At 39.3% G+C, this 18,506-nt stretch overlaps 2 protein-coding genes across 6 annotated transcripts in view; one reads left to right on the forward strand and one right to left on the reverse strand.

The window, feature by feature from the left end:
• LOC129449184 (nectin 1a) overlaps positions 1–16,098 on the forward strand; it is a 94,441-nt gene extending 78,343 nt beyond the window's left edge. Inside the window, exons 3-6 of one of the 2 annotated variants that reach the window (XM_073872044.1) lie at positions 8,267–8,372; positions 8,832–8,857; positions 15,814–15,845; positions 16,053–16,098. In XM_073872044.1, coding sequence (XP_073728145.1) covers positions 8,267–8,372; positions 8,832–8,857; positions 15,814–15,845; positions 16,053–16,085 — 197 coding nt within the window. In that variant the 3' untranslated portion in view covers positions 16,086–16,098. The remainder of the gene's footprint in view (positions 1–8,266; positions 8,373–8,831; positions 8,858–15,813; positions 15,846–16,052) is intronic. The other variant, XM_073872045.1, reaches the window with a different exon arrangement.
• A 1,009-nt stretch (positions 16,099–17,107) lies between these two features.
• LOC129447883 (glutamate receptor ionotropic, kainate 5) overlaps positions 17,108–18,506 on the reverse strand; it is a 73,856-nt gene continuing 72,457 nt past the window's right edge. For all 4 annotated transcript variants that reach the window (XM_055209836.2, XM_055209838.2, XM_055209837.2 and 1 more), the window contains one exon: positions 17,108–18,416. In XM_055209836.2, the coding sequence (XP_055065811.2) occupies positions 17,811–18,416 (606 nt within the window). In that variant the 3' untranslated portion in view covers positions 17,108–17,810. The remainder of the gene's footprint in view (positions 18,417–18,506) is intronic.

Genomic DNA, 18,506 nt, shown 5'->3' on the forward strand with positions numbered 1-18,506 from the left:
CCAAATGGGTGCCCTCTTTAGTTAACCCCCCCCACCCCCCCCCCCAACAAAAAAATCACAAACAACTACAGTATGTGTGAGAATAGAAGTTTATTAAAATACTATTGTTATCATTTATAATTGTATTTTGACAGCAACACAATTATACAAATATGCAATTATATATTATAGCCTATATTTCTGCATCTGTACCTGTGTAGTTAATGGACTTTAGCTTAATCTAATGTGACAAAGCTAATCTTACGTGTCAGTATAAATCCAAGCTATTTTGAAGAATTACTAAATGTCTTTCTTGTAAGTGAATTAAAAGTCAGCTTTAAGAAAACAGCTCATGTCTATTAAAAAAAGCAAAAGTTGTATGTATGGTTATGTTCTCAATAGTACAGGTGTTTGATTGATTTAACACTCAAGCATTCAGTTAATCAGGTTTTGATAATTCAAGTAATAATTATAGGTGTAGCGGCGGATTTTCTCAAATTTTAGAAAAGAACCGCCTTCTCCACTTTTAAAAAAAATGCAATTGCACAACACTCCTGATTGACAACTAGGTGGACAAATAGTCTTGATGATTCACTCGGAAAAAGAGAATCCTCCGCAATACCTTTAAGTGTAATAATTAGCATATACAAAGCAATGAATGTCTTTAGCATAGCTATATTTACCATGCTGCTTCAAAATGCAACGCAGCGTTACATGATATAAATCGGTACATTGTTATACTAAATCAGGCAGATGAGTTGGTTCTGTCAGCAGCCAAAGCTATACATTTACACAGGCTTGTAAATGTGAACTGACCTGAAAGTGATGCACGGGTTTTATTTTGGACTTTTCCAGTTGAAGACAAAAATGCAGTGTCTTCTCGGAGATACAGTCGCTGTTCATCAATTGCAAATGGATGGCATATGATATCAAAGTATCGTGAGAGGAGACAGCTAGAGGTTTTCTAATCACTCTATGCTGTAACTTATGTTTTTCGTGGGTCGATCAGCGCAATGCTATCAAACAAAAAATATGTATTTTTTAAAACATACCCCAACTCTGGCTATATCCTTCTTGCTGGAGTGTGACATAATAAGGGTCATGTGCGATGGATCACGTACAAACCAATAGGGTGTCGGAATGGTTTATACTTCTCATCCAACCACAATCACATTCATAGGGATGGCACAATTTATCTGGATTTGTTTTTTTTAATGAAGACAAACTGGAATGAAATAGGAATAACAAGGTGAATTTTTAAAATGTAAGGAGTAGAAAGTATAGAAAATTGCGTGAAAATGTAAGGAGTATGTCACAGGTCGGAGCGGACCACAGATGTTATAAGTCACGCCCCTTCCTAGTTTCCACCTCAAGAAGGTCCCAAAGCCACCCCAATGACGAGACACACAGAGCGTAAGTATAATTAAAAATAAACTTTATTTAAATTAATTAAAATACTGTTGGGAAGGGAAAGAGGGTAGTTAAAAGAGTTCTCCTTTTGTCCTCCAGCTGGATCTTCCAGGGGGGGAGAGAGAGAATGGAAGGCAGGGAAACGAGGCTCCTCCTTTGCCTTGGTCTCTTGAACCCGGGGCCCCCTCCGCTTCTCCTGGAGGCAGAATTTAAAGACACAATCAATGTCCGATCCAGTAAGGAATGGCTACCTGACACTTATTTCCATAGAGGTTAACTGGTGGTGGACTCAATCCTCTGATATCTCCCTACAGGGTGCCTTGGATGCACCTTCCGGGGTGACGTACACTTTGATCTACCAGCCCGTAGCAATGGACACAGGTAGGTGGCTCACAGGTAACTGAGACTCTTCCTTCTCGCCCTTTAGGCTCTCAGCTGTGGACAGAGGTGAGTATTACACAGTCAACTGGGACGTTTCGTACTCACTCGGTAGGTTTGTTGCGGTGGACGGAGGTAAGTATTTACACAGGTAACTGGGACTTCTCCTTCTCGCTCTTTAGGTTCTTTGCTGCGAACAGAGGTAAGTATTACACAGGTGACTGGGACTTTTCCTTCTTGCTCTTTAGGTTCTTTGCTGCGAACAGAGGTAAGTATTACACAGGTGACTGGGACTTTTCCTTCTCACTCTTTAGGTTCTTTGCTGTGAACAGAGGTAAGTATTACACAGGTGACTGGGACCTTTCCTTGATCCTGCGATCACGCAACACAACAAGTACTTCACCAACTTTTGCTCCGGGACAGTGGACTTACGAGGCGATGCTACAACACCATGTGTAGTTGACTTACAGGTCTCCGGATAGACAGAGGTGGCGACACGGCCTACACTGAGACTCCCTGTGCGTCAAGGGGATGTTAAATATGGTAGTGCGGAGCCGAACGCTTCCCTCACTCCTCCTCCACTTACGGTTCCAGATATACTGAGCAGGGGCGAACCTTTGGAGAGGCTCCACACAAGGATGGTTATTTCACACTGACGTTATAGCGGTAACCCTTCGTCCAAATATAATAACTTTTGAATCTTCTACTCACACTGATTTGCAGGTATACTTCACCACTGCCCTTACAGAGCCAGAAGGATCCAACAATTGATGCAGGATGTCCTATTTTTATCTGCCTTCGGATGGCACTCCTCTAGCCTCAACGTGCAGTAATCCCACCACGACTCCTCTGACCTCGACGAGGCTTCTGTCAACACAAGCACAGTAATACACTGCAAGCTTTCAAGTGTATACACTCACAATGAAGACAAGGACTCACCCACGGCACTCCACACACACTTTAAGTGAACTAAGGACAGAGCCAAAATCGACTAGGGTTCGTTGTGCGGTTCGTTGGGCGTTTTTCTTAGTGGAGGGGAAAGGCACCTGATGATGGACGCCGGGCCTCCTGCGTTAGCTTCTAATTATACTCCCCGGCTCACCCACGCTTCTCTCCACCGTGGGGCCACAGATCTGTTCATCCGACTCACAGCACACGTTAGGTATTATACCCTCTTCAACACTACACAGTACACTTATGATGTTACTCACGTGTGATGACAATACTCCACAAGGCTGGCTTCCTACGTTGGCTTCTAGTATTACTCCCCGGCTCACCCACGCTTCTCTCCACCGTGGGGCCGCAACTCTGTTCGTTAGACTCACAATACACGTCAGGTAATACACTCTCTTCTATACTTCACGGTAGGAGGTAAATTGTACTCACGCACAACCGGTAACACTCTGCTGGTCTTGTTCCCTTTACAGCTTATCCGCCGCGGTCGATCATCCTTGACGATATCTCCGGTGAGTAATCCACTGTAAGGTACCACCCACAAGCCCAACGACAGATACAAGTGGAGTGGGTGAAGGGGACTCGTGTTCGTTCCTTCCTCAGCGCTTCTAGAAGAATAATTCCATATCATGATTAAATTAATTTCTTTGATCTCTGTGTTTAAATTATAATCTGACTCCAATTTAATATATTAAGAATTTAGTGCATTATTCCAATTATCTGTTGATCATAATTTAGATGTTTGATTATTTATTAATTCCCATAGTCTTAGTTATTCGTTCATTAGGGACCCGGTATCGCACAGAGCATACGCCGGCCGTTTGCGTACATCTCACGGACACAAAATTGTCAGTCTGATCTTAGTCAGAGGTTACCGGGTAAACTAATATTTTTATGTCTGGCCGCTCCATGCTTGCTCAGATCATAAAAATAATTACTTTAGTTTGCAACTCATGCAACTTGCTAAGGCAGGTGATAAACATAAATCTGAGAGTTTTAATGAATGTGCCCCATGCTCCATTCGACCATCAAAACCTCAGTGTGATAATATCCTGACACGATAATCTTGCGGTAATACCAGACTCCTTCTAATCTACTGGTCATAACAATTTCTGAAAGAATTAAAATAAATCAATACAATTTCTGAAGAATTCAGATGAATCAAATGTAACAATTTATTATACCAGGCAGGTTTCAGCTTCAAACATAAATTAAACAATATCATACAGAATTTGATTCAATTCCAATTAATTAAAATGATCAACAGTTGCAAAAGTTACAGTCATACCTGGCAATAGACACTCTGGCTACAGAGTACTTCCATCATGAATATAATATACCCAAAATGGTTTAGAAAGATTCTTGTTAAAGAATACTTCCATAATGTCTGAATACACACACCCAAAGTGTGGGGAAGATTCTTGCTAAAGAATACTTCCATAATGTCTGAATACACACACCCAAAGTGTGGGGAAGATTCTTGCTAAAGAATACTTCCCAGAGTCTCTTGCCAAGCCACCTTATATACACAGAATGAGACAAAGAATAATAATCTCAAATCAGGATTTGGTTGGTCGGTTCTCGTGACCTGAAGGAGCACCAAATGGGACTGTTAACCATCTGTAATCTAGATCTCCTCATGAGTTGACACCCATCACAGGAGTACAGATTATGTCTTAAGTTTTAAACTTTGATATACTTTCTCTTAGCATTATAGAAATTAGACCTTTTTAACCATCACCTTTAAAACAAAACCAAACATGAAGATGAAACCTTTGTATCATCACAACATATGATATACCCAATGTTACATGTGTTTAGTATATTTCCAGTAACCAAAACCTTAAAGGAGAAGAGAGAGGGGGTGAAATACAGATCAGTTCCTGTGTATCCGTGACCCCTGTGGAGAGAGACAACACGTCTCTCAAAAATAGACACAGAATGTGTTTTTTATTGTTTTATGGTCCAGCTCCAAAACCAAAACTTGTCCACCTGTCCTACACCACAATGCTATTTCTCCATTAGCATCCAACCATGAAGACACAACTGCATCTTGACATCAAATAACCTTTATATACTCAGCTCAGTAATTCGTATCCGTAATGCTTTCTTCACCCAGTGGATGACAACCTCCGCTTTCTCCTGTAACAGCTTCGCCCAGACCTCCGCTCTCTCCACGCCTGATCGGCTTGTGCAACCACCACACAACGCAACACAACAACAAACGACGTTTCCGTGGTGCTCCTTTAATGAAACAACAACAATGCCTTTCTTTCACCTCCTGTGGCCCCGCACTCTTTCCGCTCGCTTCCCAGCAATCGCCGGATCAACGAAGCCTTCAGGTTCTTCAAAATGTATGTGTGTTTTCGGTCTGCCCTTGGCGGAAAGGAGCTTGCCCCGAAATCAACCGCCTCCACTTGTGTTTCTACAGATCTATTTATATGCCTCATCTTCAACACATCCTCCAATCACAAGTTGCCACATTTAATCCTCACACCTGTTGCTCATAAAGCCGTGATTTGGGTTGTCATAGGAGACCATGAAGTAATGGTGTTTGAAAAATTTGGTCTGGCTGGAAACCATCTTCGGGCGGAACCAATCTTTGCCATCATATTAGTACCGTCCTATAAAGTCACCCTGTGACAAGTAGAAGTAAAAAGTTGGGTGAAAATAATAAATCCAGTAAAGAAATAGAAAATAGATACCCAAAATTTCTACTGAAGTAAGGTAAAGGAGTATTTGTACTTCATTACTTGACACCTCTGATGATGGTTCACATCACCTTATAATATTAAGAAATATTAATATTTACAGAAACGTGTCTGTTATAGCACAGTGAGAGCAGATAAAACAGAAAATTTTTGTCAGGAATTGGCAGTAGACGAACCCAGGCGCAGACAGCAATACACACAGAAGACTTTATTTATACAAAACAGGAAAAACAAAAAACCATGATGGGGCAAACAACAACGCAATACACTGGAGACAGGCTGACACAGGACTAAATAACTACTAAACTTGACTACAAATAACATACAACACAAGACTTTGACTGGACTTGAGTAAATATTCTGACACGGTACTCACAGGAACAGGACAAAACGAACCAGTCAAGAACATTAAACACAAGGACTTTAAATAGGGAGAACTAATGAGGGGAACAGGTAAAAGTAATAAGAAGCAAGGGAGTGGGTAAAAAGTGACGAGACACGGGAAATATTTGGGCTGCGTCTGAAAACTTTAAATTGCTACCTTCTGCAGCAGCTTTCCAAGGCAGGAAGGCATCAAGGCATGTCCGAATCCAATGCTAGGTTTACTTCCTGACTCCTGAGATCTTGTCCCACAATTTTATGCGTGTGCCCGCATGGGGAATGTGATTGGTTGAGCCTGGTCGAGTTCGAAAAAAAATGGCCGCCAAGAAAGCATCTGGAGCACAAATTTAGTGTAAATAAATGTAGATTTTCACTTTTTACACCTTTTAATTGCATTTCTAGCGAAAAATTAATATTGTAGTTTTCAAATATGTGATTAGTTATCACAAAGGGGCTCTCTGTTTATATTTCAAACACGCTGCCTTTGAAGTGTGTCCGAAAGCCTTTCTCTGAGCTGCCTTTATGCCTCCGAAGTCATTGCCCCGTGAGGCAGCGAGGCAGCGAGGCAACAAGTCAGCTGCCTACGTTTTCGGACGCAGCCGTGGTCTAATATAACCAATACTGAGGGCACGCATTTCCCAAACAAAACAATGTACCGTCAGAACCCTGCCAACAAGACTAGATATTAATACAAAACCATATTCGGGCAGGATCCTGACAACTTTAGCATTAGGAGAGAATGAGATGCTGATACCTGATGTCTTTCTTTCATTTGTGGAATATATTCATATGATATATCATTAGTTTAATCAAAGTGATCTTCTGTAAATGTTGGTAAATACCAGCACTGTCAGTTTACAGATGTACACAAAACAACATGTGATGTAATATTTACACTGAATAAAACCCAAAAACAAATAGAAGAAACTGGATATGTTTATATGTCCAGTAAGCACTCATGTTGACCATTTGTTTGTTTAACTTCTATAAATGATGTTACTTTTAAAGCTCCAAGACATATATAAAATTATGTATATTTATTAACTTCTCTATTGTTTTGTTATTAATGTGTTAGATAGACTGTGTCAAGCAAAAAACAAAAAAAAACTTCATTTCATTCAAGCAGTAATGCTGCTACCAGGAAATACAGGAAGTGCTGTTGAAAGTCAAGTTTTTGAACTCGACCAAAGCTTTTGTCCCTGAAATGAAAGCTTATGATGGACTTGTTTAGTAAGTTTATTCCTTTACTGCTGTCTTATACCACACTGTTAACAGGTAAGTGATTATTCATTGTTCTGTTATAATTTTTATTTTAGCAAATATATTTTATTTAGCTTTTTTCTCAGGTGTCAGTATAAACAGTTACTAGCACATGAAGTATCTTTTTTGAAAAATGTAAATGGCTTTGGGACACAAGATCAGTATCAATATTAAGACAGTGTGTTTTCATTTTGTACTTGATTTGATACTATTTTAATAGTTTAAAGGACTTAAATAACCACAGCACACCACATGTTGTACTTTAAATCTTTATTATCTAGTACACAAGTTAAAAATGGTTTGGGGGTAATTTTTCTTTTGCTTTTACCTTTTAGTTATTAAAAACTTTCTTTTGTGTAATCTTCCTGTGCGAACAGTCTAACATCAAACTTTTAACATGCTTAACAAAATTATAATTTTAAATGATGCATTTTTACTTTCTTGTAAAATGACAGTTATGTAATTACTAACTATTGCTATAGACCATTTCAAAAGTAAACAACACTGGTCCAGAAGCACTTCCTGTTTCCGTTTTTTAACACTAGATAAACGTTGGGACAAAATAAACCAACAGAACATATAAACCTGAATTAACTGAAGTTAAACAAACATCTTAAAGATAATAATATATGTGAAATAAAAAATAACTGTCACAAACTGTAACAGGAAGTGTTTCTGGACCAGTGTTGTTTACATCATTTGAACTGGTCTATATGTAATAACACATTTCTCTCCTTTAATCCAGTACTTCAGGGTCAGAGAGTTGACACTGTTCCTGAGATCATCGCATACCAGAGTTATGATATCACACTGCCATGTCGCTTTGTCCATGAACGCACAGAAGAAAAGTTAATTCAAGTTGAGTGGACCTGGCGAAATCTTTCCAATAAAAATGTTTCTCTACAAGTCATTCTCTTTGATAGGGAACATGGCATTCACATGAACAACACAGTCTTGAAAGACAGAGTCAAGTTTAGTACAAACCCAAATCTGACCTTTGAGGCCTCCATCATCATCAAACATGTGAAACTGACTGATCAGGGAGTCTACAGCTGTGGCTACAAAACTTATCCTAGTGGAAGTCAAACAGGAGTAACCACCTTAAAAGTGCAAGAAGGTACGAGCAGCGCTTTATAATATATCACACCGTGTAACATTGATCATTAAAAGCTTTTCTTGTGATCTCTCCACAGATAAACCTCCTCTTCTGTCCACTGCTGCTACTGCAAGGATTGTAACTGTAATACTGATCACTGTGATTCTAACTTCTGTGGGATATTTATTCCTAAATAAAAGACGGTATGTGAACATACAGTACAATACATGCAGCAATTACTAAAATGAAACTCTAGTTTACTCGCGGGATTTAACTTCATGTCATGCAAATTTTTTGCACGAGTTGAATATTTTCAACTTGGGCGAGAACGCGTTTGAGGCGAATAGCGCATGTTTTCGCTGCAAACACACCACCCATATCGCATCGCCCCATGTCTTTGCATTGACTTTGAATGTAATACTCACGCAAATCGTTGACCTCGCATCTGGTGTGAACCCACAGTAATATTTGCTCTCTTTAATTGATTATCATAAACTTTTCTGATGTCACACTGTAATTTCTGGGGCATCTATCCAAACCCTGCTCCATTTCTGACCCAAGTGAAGTCTTTTAGAGTTATGTGTTTAATATCAGTATTTAGCCTCAGGTTATCACAGCATTACAACAATATTCTCAACATTTCTCTTTTTATGTTCCTGCAGAAGAGCTGCCAGTACTTCTGTTAACTGTGAGTAAACTTCACATGAACTCTTTCATCAGATATTAACTGTTTCTTCTAAATTAAGAATTAACATTGCACAAGATTGCACATTTAAGTTCATCAAATTGAGTACAACTATTAATTCTGTTAAAGAGCCACTTAAATGACCACAAAAAAGTTTATATATTTATTGTTGTGGTCTACCACAAATCTGTTGTTTGAATTAAAGTAAAAAAAAAAAACGCATTATTTTTCTCATAATATAGATATTTGCAACCTCTCTCTCTAAGGGGCTGTTTACACTTGGTACCAAGATGTGTCTTCATCGATCGGATCACAAGTGGACGAGAGAGACACATTACGTTTACACCTGGTATTTAAATCCGTCTCTTTTGTCCACTTTCGACCGCTTCTGTGCTGAATACTATGAGGGGGTGGTCTGTGAGACGGTGCGCGAGTCTCTCTGCTGTCATTCAAACCCAAGCGGGAGTAATTATGAGTTTATATGGACGCAAACTAATATTATGTCGGAGTGCACTGCTTGTTTAGCAAGTAAACATGCTGCACAGTGTTTTGTACATGAGTATGTAAGAGCTTTCTTTGAATTTTCAGCGCAATTGATGAAATAGGATCGCGCAACTTTCACACGCTTTCAAAACGAAACTACGGAGATCAGCCGCTTAGTTTTATCAATGAAAAAATAGCGCTGTTCACCGAATGTTCATTCCAGAAGTCAAAAAAGACGTAAAACTTGTTTTTAATACCTCAGATTAGATAAATGGGCGGAGAGAAGGCGGTCGCGTGTGGCTGTTCGAACGCATTCAACCACATGTGCGTTCCGCAACTCTAAAGCAATCCGATCGAAAGTGGTTTCGACCACCTCGGGATGTGGTTGAAAGTGGTCGAAAGTGGACGAGCTCAAAACGTTTTGAACACCGTTTACACCTGGCATTAACGTCGTCCACTTGTGATCCGATCGACAAAAACACATGTTAATGCCAAGTGTAAACAGCATCTAAAACGCTTGATTGCAGCGCGTCTCTTCAAAGCCCCACCCCCACAAACGGCAAGTATACTCTGATTGGTCAGGGATTCTAAACGATTGTGATTGGTCAATCCTTGTAGCGTTCGAAATGTACATTACCATAATCGGGTTTCTGCTTCTCATGCGTGTACAGATAATCAAACAAAATGGTCTCTGTAAACTGCCTCTAGTAGGCTATTGCATTGGTATTGCCTTGCAGTTTGAGCCTGAATCAGATTTAGAGAGTTTGCAGAAAGAAACAAATCTAACAGAAACTCCTTCCCAAGGATGAATTGAGCAGGATGCTTCACAATGCTAACTTTGTAACCGCCTTACACTTCGGATGTGTTGTGGCTGCAACAACAGGGTCACAAAAATTCAGACGTCTGTAATTTTTCCATATTCAGAAATAAAGGTAATCTATTGTATTACAATTCTTTATTTAAGTGTCTGTATAGATATTAAAACCGCTTTATGTCACAGCGGGGCTTTTTAGAAAGAGTGAGAGCACAGCACAGGTGCAGCAGTCTGATCTGTATGTCTAGTGGCCACATGTTGTCATTTTTGGTGAAGCTCTGCTGTGTAGCCTACACTCTAAAAAAAACAAACGGTGCTATATAGAACCAAAACTGCTGATTCGAATCGCAACCATAGAAGAACCGCCTCCAGCGCCATACAGCACCGGCGAAGCACCAGCGAAGCACCTGTGCAGAAACATACAGGTGCCATATAGCACCACTATAGCACCACATTTGGTTCTACATAGCACTATATGGTCCTACACAGGTGCTTCACCGGTGCTTCACCGGTGCTATATGGCACTAAAAACGGTTCTTCTATGATTACGAGCAAAGAACCACTTTTGGTGCTATATAGCACCGTTTGTTTTTAGAGTGTACTGAAGAGAACTGGACTAGTTGTCTGTCACATAATAACCTGTTACTCTCGTTCACTGTGTAAAAGCATGACGGCAAACCTTGGTGCAGAATTGCTTTATAATAATAAACACAGTCGATGTCCAGACACCAAACATCTGCGCTAAAATAAAATACCATACACCCGTTCTCTGCAGCGCAGACAAAACTCTCTCGTGTAAACACACTGAACATCTTTGCCCGAACCCGACGGGACCCATAGGGACCCGACGGGCTCGGGCGGGTTTGGGCTTCATTTGTAACATTTTACACGGGCTCCGACCGGGCTCGGGCTTGCGCTCCGGCTTTGTGAGGTAAATGAGCGGTCAAGTTCAGTAGCGCAGGACCGCGCTGAATTCATCTACAGTGGATTTAATGATTTTCCTCATCAAAAACATGTAGCCTAATCTTGGCGAGTAGGTTTTTCAATGTATAACTAAATATGAATCGAGTCTTAAATACATAATTTAGACAGAGGATATAGACTAATGTTGGCAGTAATGGAGAGAAGTGCCACGCAAATCCCGCGGAGCCTTTCTCTTAATTTCGTTATTGCCAAATACCCATCTTAATTCAGAATGTATTATCTTAATTTAATTCGTTAAGAAATAATAATTTTATTGGCATATTTATAGTGTATTGCATAAGCCTATTTAGAATGAGATAGTTACAATGTTACAGATGACTTATTTTATTTCTTTGTTTCAACTTCCAAGTGGCGTGTAGATTATAAGTCATGAATAAATAATGTTAAAACCTGTGTAAATTTCTCATTCTTGACAAAAGCTGTGTGTGTGCGCACATTTAAATAATGTCGGGCTGTAAACGGGTTCGGGCTTTTAAAAAGCTGTCTTTTAAGGCCCGATTACAGCTCTAGTGCAGATAGTTTCGCGCCTACTGTTTTGCAAAGTCTAGGTTTTTTTTATGAAAGTAGCCAAATACTTTCTTGCAGAGGTGATTCTAGAGTCTATGGGGGCCCTAAGCAAAAGGGGCCCTTCTGACCAGTGTTCTAAACTATAGCTATAGCTGCTATTGAATTCAGTCTCCCCGTTAGATTAAAGGAAAGTACTGTTCAAAACTTTAGGGACACTTGACTATGAATCATAGATCAAAAACAAATCAAGAACAAAAAATAAAAAGAACAAAGTTGCACAGGTCTAAAATTTGTCTTTATTTTATGAATTAAATATAATTATTAATTTTTATAATAATTATTAATTTTATTATATATTTATATTTATTTTTAAAGCTACAGAAGTGATTTTCTCTTGTCTTGGGTTTTTTGATTAACATAAATGACAGACTTAAGTAGGTTAATTGAGGTTACTGTCTCTAAGACCAAATAAGCACAGACTGGTTTCTGCTTCTAATCTATAAATACACTAGATTAGTAGATTAGACATAAACAAATGTTTATATTAAAAAAGAATACTGTGGAAATCATTTTGTTTGTATGTGCCCCGTCAAGAACAGAAAGATTTTTATGTTTGCTTGCTTTTTGAAACGCGTCTCTCCGTGTACTGTATGCACTACTGAGTGCACTTAAACGCATGCACACACATAGACGGAGGGGGAATTCCAAACGGCGCAGTATAGACCCCTTCAAGGTTTGTAAACATTGAATGACTATCAGGTGCGCGCACAGCATGGGGTCAAACTGTTCATACCATTTAGGCTTTCTAGTTTAATCTAACAGGGCTGAAAAATTATGACTTACCTGAAATGAAGTGAGCACTACAAACACAAGCCCATTTGATCTTTGCATTGTCCCAGTCAGCACGTTTAATTGCTTGCACCCACAGATGTTGTATTTATTGTTTTTGAGATTCTGCAGGAATCCCAAAAAACTTAACGGCAGACCTGGTGCGATTTCCAAAGCCCACGACGCAAGTAGATATTTTTGACGATACCGAATAATACGTAACTCAATCTGCTGTAATGACTTTTCTGACCCCGACATGCGCAGTGGGAACCGCCTGTGATGTGAACTGTGAAGGGGTCACCCATTTGCTACTTTCATTTTCAAAACTGGCAAGTTATCCACCTGAGTTGGATTTTGACTGGGCTAAGCCAATGTCAATCAACATTCCATCCAATCGGATTTTTGATATGCTTTTTTATTTTTTTTTATTTAACAATTTTAAGACAACAATGAACAGATAACAGAGGGTAGATGGACATCACAATTTACAAAACATAAAATACAATCAAATATACTTTACTACAGAATTATGTATATTACATTTTTTTGAGCTTTTGAATTTAAAGGCTTTGTCATACTGTCAACATTTTTGAAAAGGGACTTAATGTCTGTGGCAATTTGACATGCAGTCGTGTTGAGTATCTACTTCATCTACCGGGTGTAGCAGGTCATCTGAGAAACAAACTTGGGGCCCCCTAGTGGCTCGGGGCTCCAAGCAGTTGCCTGCCTTGCCTGTTGACAAGGTGCGCCTCTGCTTTCTTGCCAAAAAGGCGCAGTGGATACAAAATATTTTTTACTATCTTTGAATAGACAATCTAGCTATAAATAAGTATGAATGAATGTACTTTCTTGCCAAAAAGGCGCAGTGGATACAAAATATTTTTTACTATCTTTGAATAGACAATCTATAAATAAGTATGAATGAATGTATAAACATGCCTCTTTGAACTATGGATGCAGAAAGATCGCTGTCTACCAATTCAGCACCATTCCCATGGACAGCAGCCGCTAACATCATAAGTAATAAACGTTTTAAAGTCTTCATAGCACGCTATGTTTAATTAAATTAAAAACAACGTTATTGAGAAACACGGCACTGAGTATAAATGTAAGAGGGGTTATGAGGCAGGGCCGGCGTCGTGGGGGGGCATTCGCAGGCAGTGCCCGCCCAAACAGGTTGTTGTGCCCCCCTACAAAGTTTTTTATTAATTTAATATATATCAAGAATAATTAAAATAAATTAAACATTGAATGTTTCATGACTTGTAATGTAATCAAATGAGGAAAATATAGTTGATATATGTTTTCTTTAATTAAAACAGACCAGTTTCTCTGATTGGATGTATTGCCGCATCTCACCCGTCTTACGTCTTTAGCATATTTGTGACTTGATACTAGCAACATGTTTTTTCGCGGCATTTTATGGATTGTGTAAAATATGGATATTAGAACATTTAGAACGAACCAGCACCGCCTGCTTCATCTGACTTCATGCAAACACAGACTGGCTCAAACTCAGAGATTAGAGGTCGAGGTGGAATTTACAAATCTACATGACACTGTTTTAAGGAAGTTTAATGTTCGTACACGCCGTCTTCAGCTATTTTAAAGGTAAGTTAGCATTGTTTTAAATTACGTAAGCTTAAATGTGAAGTGTGGCTGTAGACCATTAACAACATTACGACGTGATTATGGAAAAGCGGCTTTTTTAAAGCTAGGACGCGGTGTGCGCTGCGCTATGAAACCCATTCATTTCAATGGCTTGCGCGAGGGCGGTTTGTTGGTGCGTCGAGCAAAGCGCGAGCGCAGCGGAGCTCAGCTTGCGCTCACGCCGCAGTCAAAGTTATGCCGCGGCGCATAGTTTGTGGTCTTTTGCACTTTACACAGGAAATGAGCTGACAGTCTGTACCAGTTGTATGTGTGCTTGCTGTGTTTAATGTCTTGTTTTTGCAAGTTATTGTTGCTATTGCGTGCCCCTCCGTTGGAAGCCAAGTGCCCCCCTGTTAGTTATGGTCTGGCGCCGGCTCTGTTATGAGGTTTATAGAAGCTCCGTCTCTCTCCACTTACTACTCAAACTTTTACCGCGGCACGCGGCTCTTGTCAAATGAGCTTGTATAAGCGAGAACTGCTTCATTCGTTTTATACACCAACAAAAGTATTGTCGTCGTTTATGCATTTGCTTGTCGATTTAGAGCTATACAGGTTTAAACAGCGGTTGAGTTTAGACATACAGCAGGCTACATTAAAAGGCTTCATTTAACGTGCACGCACAAGAGATGATCTATTTTACAGTCCTCTGAAGTTTACAAGTTTACAATGTAACACTATACTGCATGATTTGAAACGATTACATTGTAACAGAGTATGGTTTTGTATGATTTACTGAATTCTCCACACAACATGGCACAAATATGGGTGAAAAACTCCCATATATGATGTCAGTTTATTTAATTTTTTAACTATTTGTTATGTTTTCCACAGCATCGCGATCGTACACAACTAATAAATATACACATAATAATGTATACTGGTTGTGATCCTAAAGCACTAGGTAACAAATTAGGAACAGATTAATCCTTTAGGAGCAAAAATTGCACAAATCCAGCCTTGACCTCTACATGTTAAAGGAAGCAGTGATCACAAAAATGACGAGAGGAGAAATATAGTTTCTGGTTTCAGTGCGAAGGAATTGCATTGCAACTGTTTATTGTATAAACTGTAACCACTATTTCACTTACTCTTCATCCTGTACAATATTATTTTACCCTCACATAAAAAACAGCTTCTTACATTAAATCAATAACTCCGCAATACCTTTAGCAAACAGACTTGGGCTATTTAACAAATCAGTTCTCTCTGACAACAGCAAGTGGGCGGGTATAAGCAGCTAGTGGGCAGGCATTATTCAAATGCACACGTCTACGTCATCAGGTCACGGAAATAACTGTAGAACTACATCTCAGGCGTTTACTGTAGTACATTAAAAATGCCTTCAGTTAAAGGGAATATCTTCCTTTAAATTGGAATGTGAGCTTTGTAACTCTGCACATCTATTTTATGCTCAAAACTGCTACATTATACTGTAACTAGATTTAAAAAGTTGAAATCCATGAAAGGGGCTCTTTAAACAATAAAACATTTACATTCCATGTTTCACTGACCAAAAGAGGTATTGAGGTATTCATTAAGATCTAATAAACTGGGCTTCATATTTGTCTTCTTTCCTCTCACACTTTTCTCGTTCATCCACACTTCTACTTTCTGACTTATTTCCTCTTTTCTGAAATAATTCTGCTTAAGCTTGTATCACGCTGTTACTGACCACTTCTTTCTCTTTTTATAGATATTACACAGAGCCCTGATGACTTACAACAGGTGAGACTACTGCTAAAATAATAACATAACTAACTGAGAGATGAAATTAATTAAAGAGAGGTGTAGTAAAATCCTAAAGCTCTTAAATAAATCATAAGGTTTATCACAAGAATCAGATAGGCCAGTGCTGCTGTAAATGGCTCTTTAATGAATAATATAATGACATTTATTTACTGCTGATCTGTTATTTACTCTTTTTACCTGTAGGGAGAAATCACATATGCTGATGTCACAGTATAGTCAGGCAAAATCAGACTGAAGACATTGAATACGCTGGAGTTTCCTTCAGTGGTTGTTCAGGAATTACATCACAGCAAGCCTCAGCCAATCAGTTTGCTTTTGCTGACCACACAGCAAATGATGCATCTGTATACGCAGAAGTGAAAAAAATAACTTTGATTATTAAACTTTAGATCCACCACAGGTTACTATAACACATCATTATTTTACATAACAAAGTGTATTTACAATTTGACAAGAGATTGTAATGTTAGAAGCTGATTAAGTGTTTGGGTATAAAGTGTCAGACATGAACTTGATGACTACAGCAATACATCTACATCTGTCTGTATGTGGTCTGTGCAAGAGCTTCAGTCTGACTGAACTTCCCCAAAAGAAATAAACAATTAAATAAAGAAATGTACTACTTACCATTGATACATATATTTCTCATAATATTGTAAAGATTTGCTTGCTTTTGTTTATTTGTTCATGAGCTTCATCAGAGTCTGCAGAAAATAGAAAACACAATGCAGTCTGAAAAAAGTTCAATGGTTTACAGTAAAAAAAATGCATAAGAATAAAAAATTGCAATAATTGCCCTTAACACTCAAAACTAAATAACTAAAATGTTATAAATGCAATATGTGTTACACATTTATAAATGCCTCTAGAAATATGTGACCCTGCCTGTAAGAAGACAGCTAAAGCCATTATTTGTGATCTACTATACATAAAATCATGTAAAGAATATTGTGTAAAAATATAACCTTGATATCTTAAATATTGACTTCATAAATACTAAATTCATGGCCAAGACAAAGATTGAAATTAAGTTTCAAAGTTACATTTGAAAGATATTTATGGAGTGCTATATTTTGTGTGCGTGTCTGTAAAACCACCAGAGAGCAGATGCTGGGTTTCTAAAATTGCTGCTCTCTGATGAACGCAGATAAGCAAATGTTTATGTGTGAAGATTTGGGTTGAGGTGTAAGATGTGATATACAGCACGGTTTAAACACTCAAGTTCTTTAAAATGCCAGTTGATTTAAAGCAAAGTCCACATTTTAATGAACACACAGCTCCTCAATCCTGATAACATACATATTCAGTCATATTCAGAGATGTTGATCTCCTCAGTATCAATAAAGGATCTCTATATTTAAATTCCAATTCAGACAACACAACCCCAGAATTAAATTACACAGACAGTGAATTTAAAAATAAGTATAGTACAGAAAAGTAAGAATATCTGTTTAGAGTATCTTTTCATTAACAAGTTTGTGTATTTCACATTGTCCTCCATTGAAGTGTGTGCTCTCATTCTGTTGCTGTCTGACTCCATCATTAAAACAATAACATCCAAAAGAGTCTCTGTGCTACTTCCAGTGTGTGACCTCATCAGAGAGAGAGAGAGAAAGAGAGAGAGAGATGAAGAGTCTGATCACATACAAATTACAGCCAAAGGAAGAAGTAAAGTCTCTGTGCTGTCTGCTGGGGAAGTTTAATATCTCTCTACTACCCATTGAGTCTCACTGATCTTTATTAATGCATTTTAAGGTTACTTCAGACAGTAATATTACAAACATTTGAATTGACACCAATACCTGAAATCTGAAAGAAAACGAGAATAAAAATAAAAGACACAAACATTGCAAAAACATGTTATAGTTCATAGTTTCTCCCATTTTGGCTTTTTGCATTCCTCTCTTTCTCTCTCCCTCTCGCTCTCTCTGTTTTAGTTTCTCATTTCTGTTCTCCTAGTAGTTCAGTATTGATGCTAGACTGAGGTGGAGGTAAAGTGCAGCCTTTTGCTGGTGGTGAGTGGCCTATCCGACACGGGCTGTGCCCACCACCCCCTTCACTGTCTGTATTGGACGATGAGTGTGGAGGAGGGGGAGCCAGGCGCGGCAGAGGGGCCGTCGAGGGAGGGATGCGTGTGCAGGAGGTTGTGCGGAGGCTCTGGATGCGCCTGCACTCTTGACAGATGCGCACGTGAGTACAGCCTCGTGGCAGAGGAACTGTCACTGCGGGTGGACCAAGAGCCACTGTAGGAGTGCTGTTGGCACCTAATGGGTCCTCCAGGAGCCGTTGAGGGCCGGGGCCCATGTCTGAAGGGCCTCCTCCGGCCCCTGAACCTCCTGTTAGGGGTCCGGTACCGCTATAGAGCTTTCCATTGCTAAGGCGCATATCTCTGACAAGGCGTAGGGGCCGGGGAGCCCCTAAAGTGATGCGAGTGGGGTGACGAAGGGCCAAAGAGCTGGGGAGGGGTCGACGCCGGCGCAGACGAGAACTTTTCTTGCATGAGACAGCGTTTCGAAACTCCGTCAACATCTCCTGGCACACAGACACCTGAAACATGACAAATAGGAAAATTATCAAAGGATGCAAAGGATGAGTTGAAAAATATGATGTACACAAGCAGACATGCACAGCACGGGA

The sequence above is a fragment of the Misgurnus anguillicaudatus genome, chromosome 10 (assembly GCF_027580225.2).
Source record: "Misgurnus anguillicaudatus chromosome 10, ASM2758022v2, whole genome shotgun sequence".
NCBI classification, from domain to species: domain Eukaryota; kingdom Metazoa; phylum Chordata; class Actinopteri; order Cypriniformes; family Cobitidae; genus Misgurnus; species Misgurnus anguillicaudatus.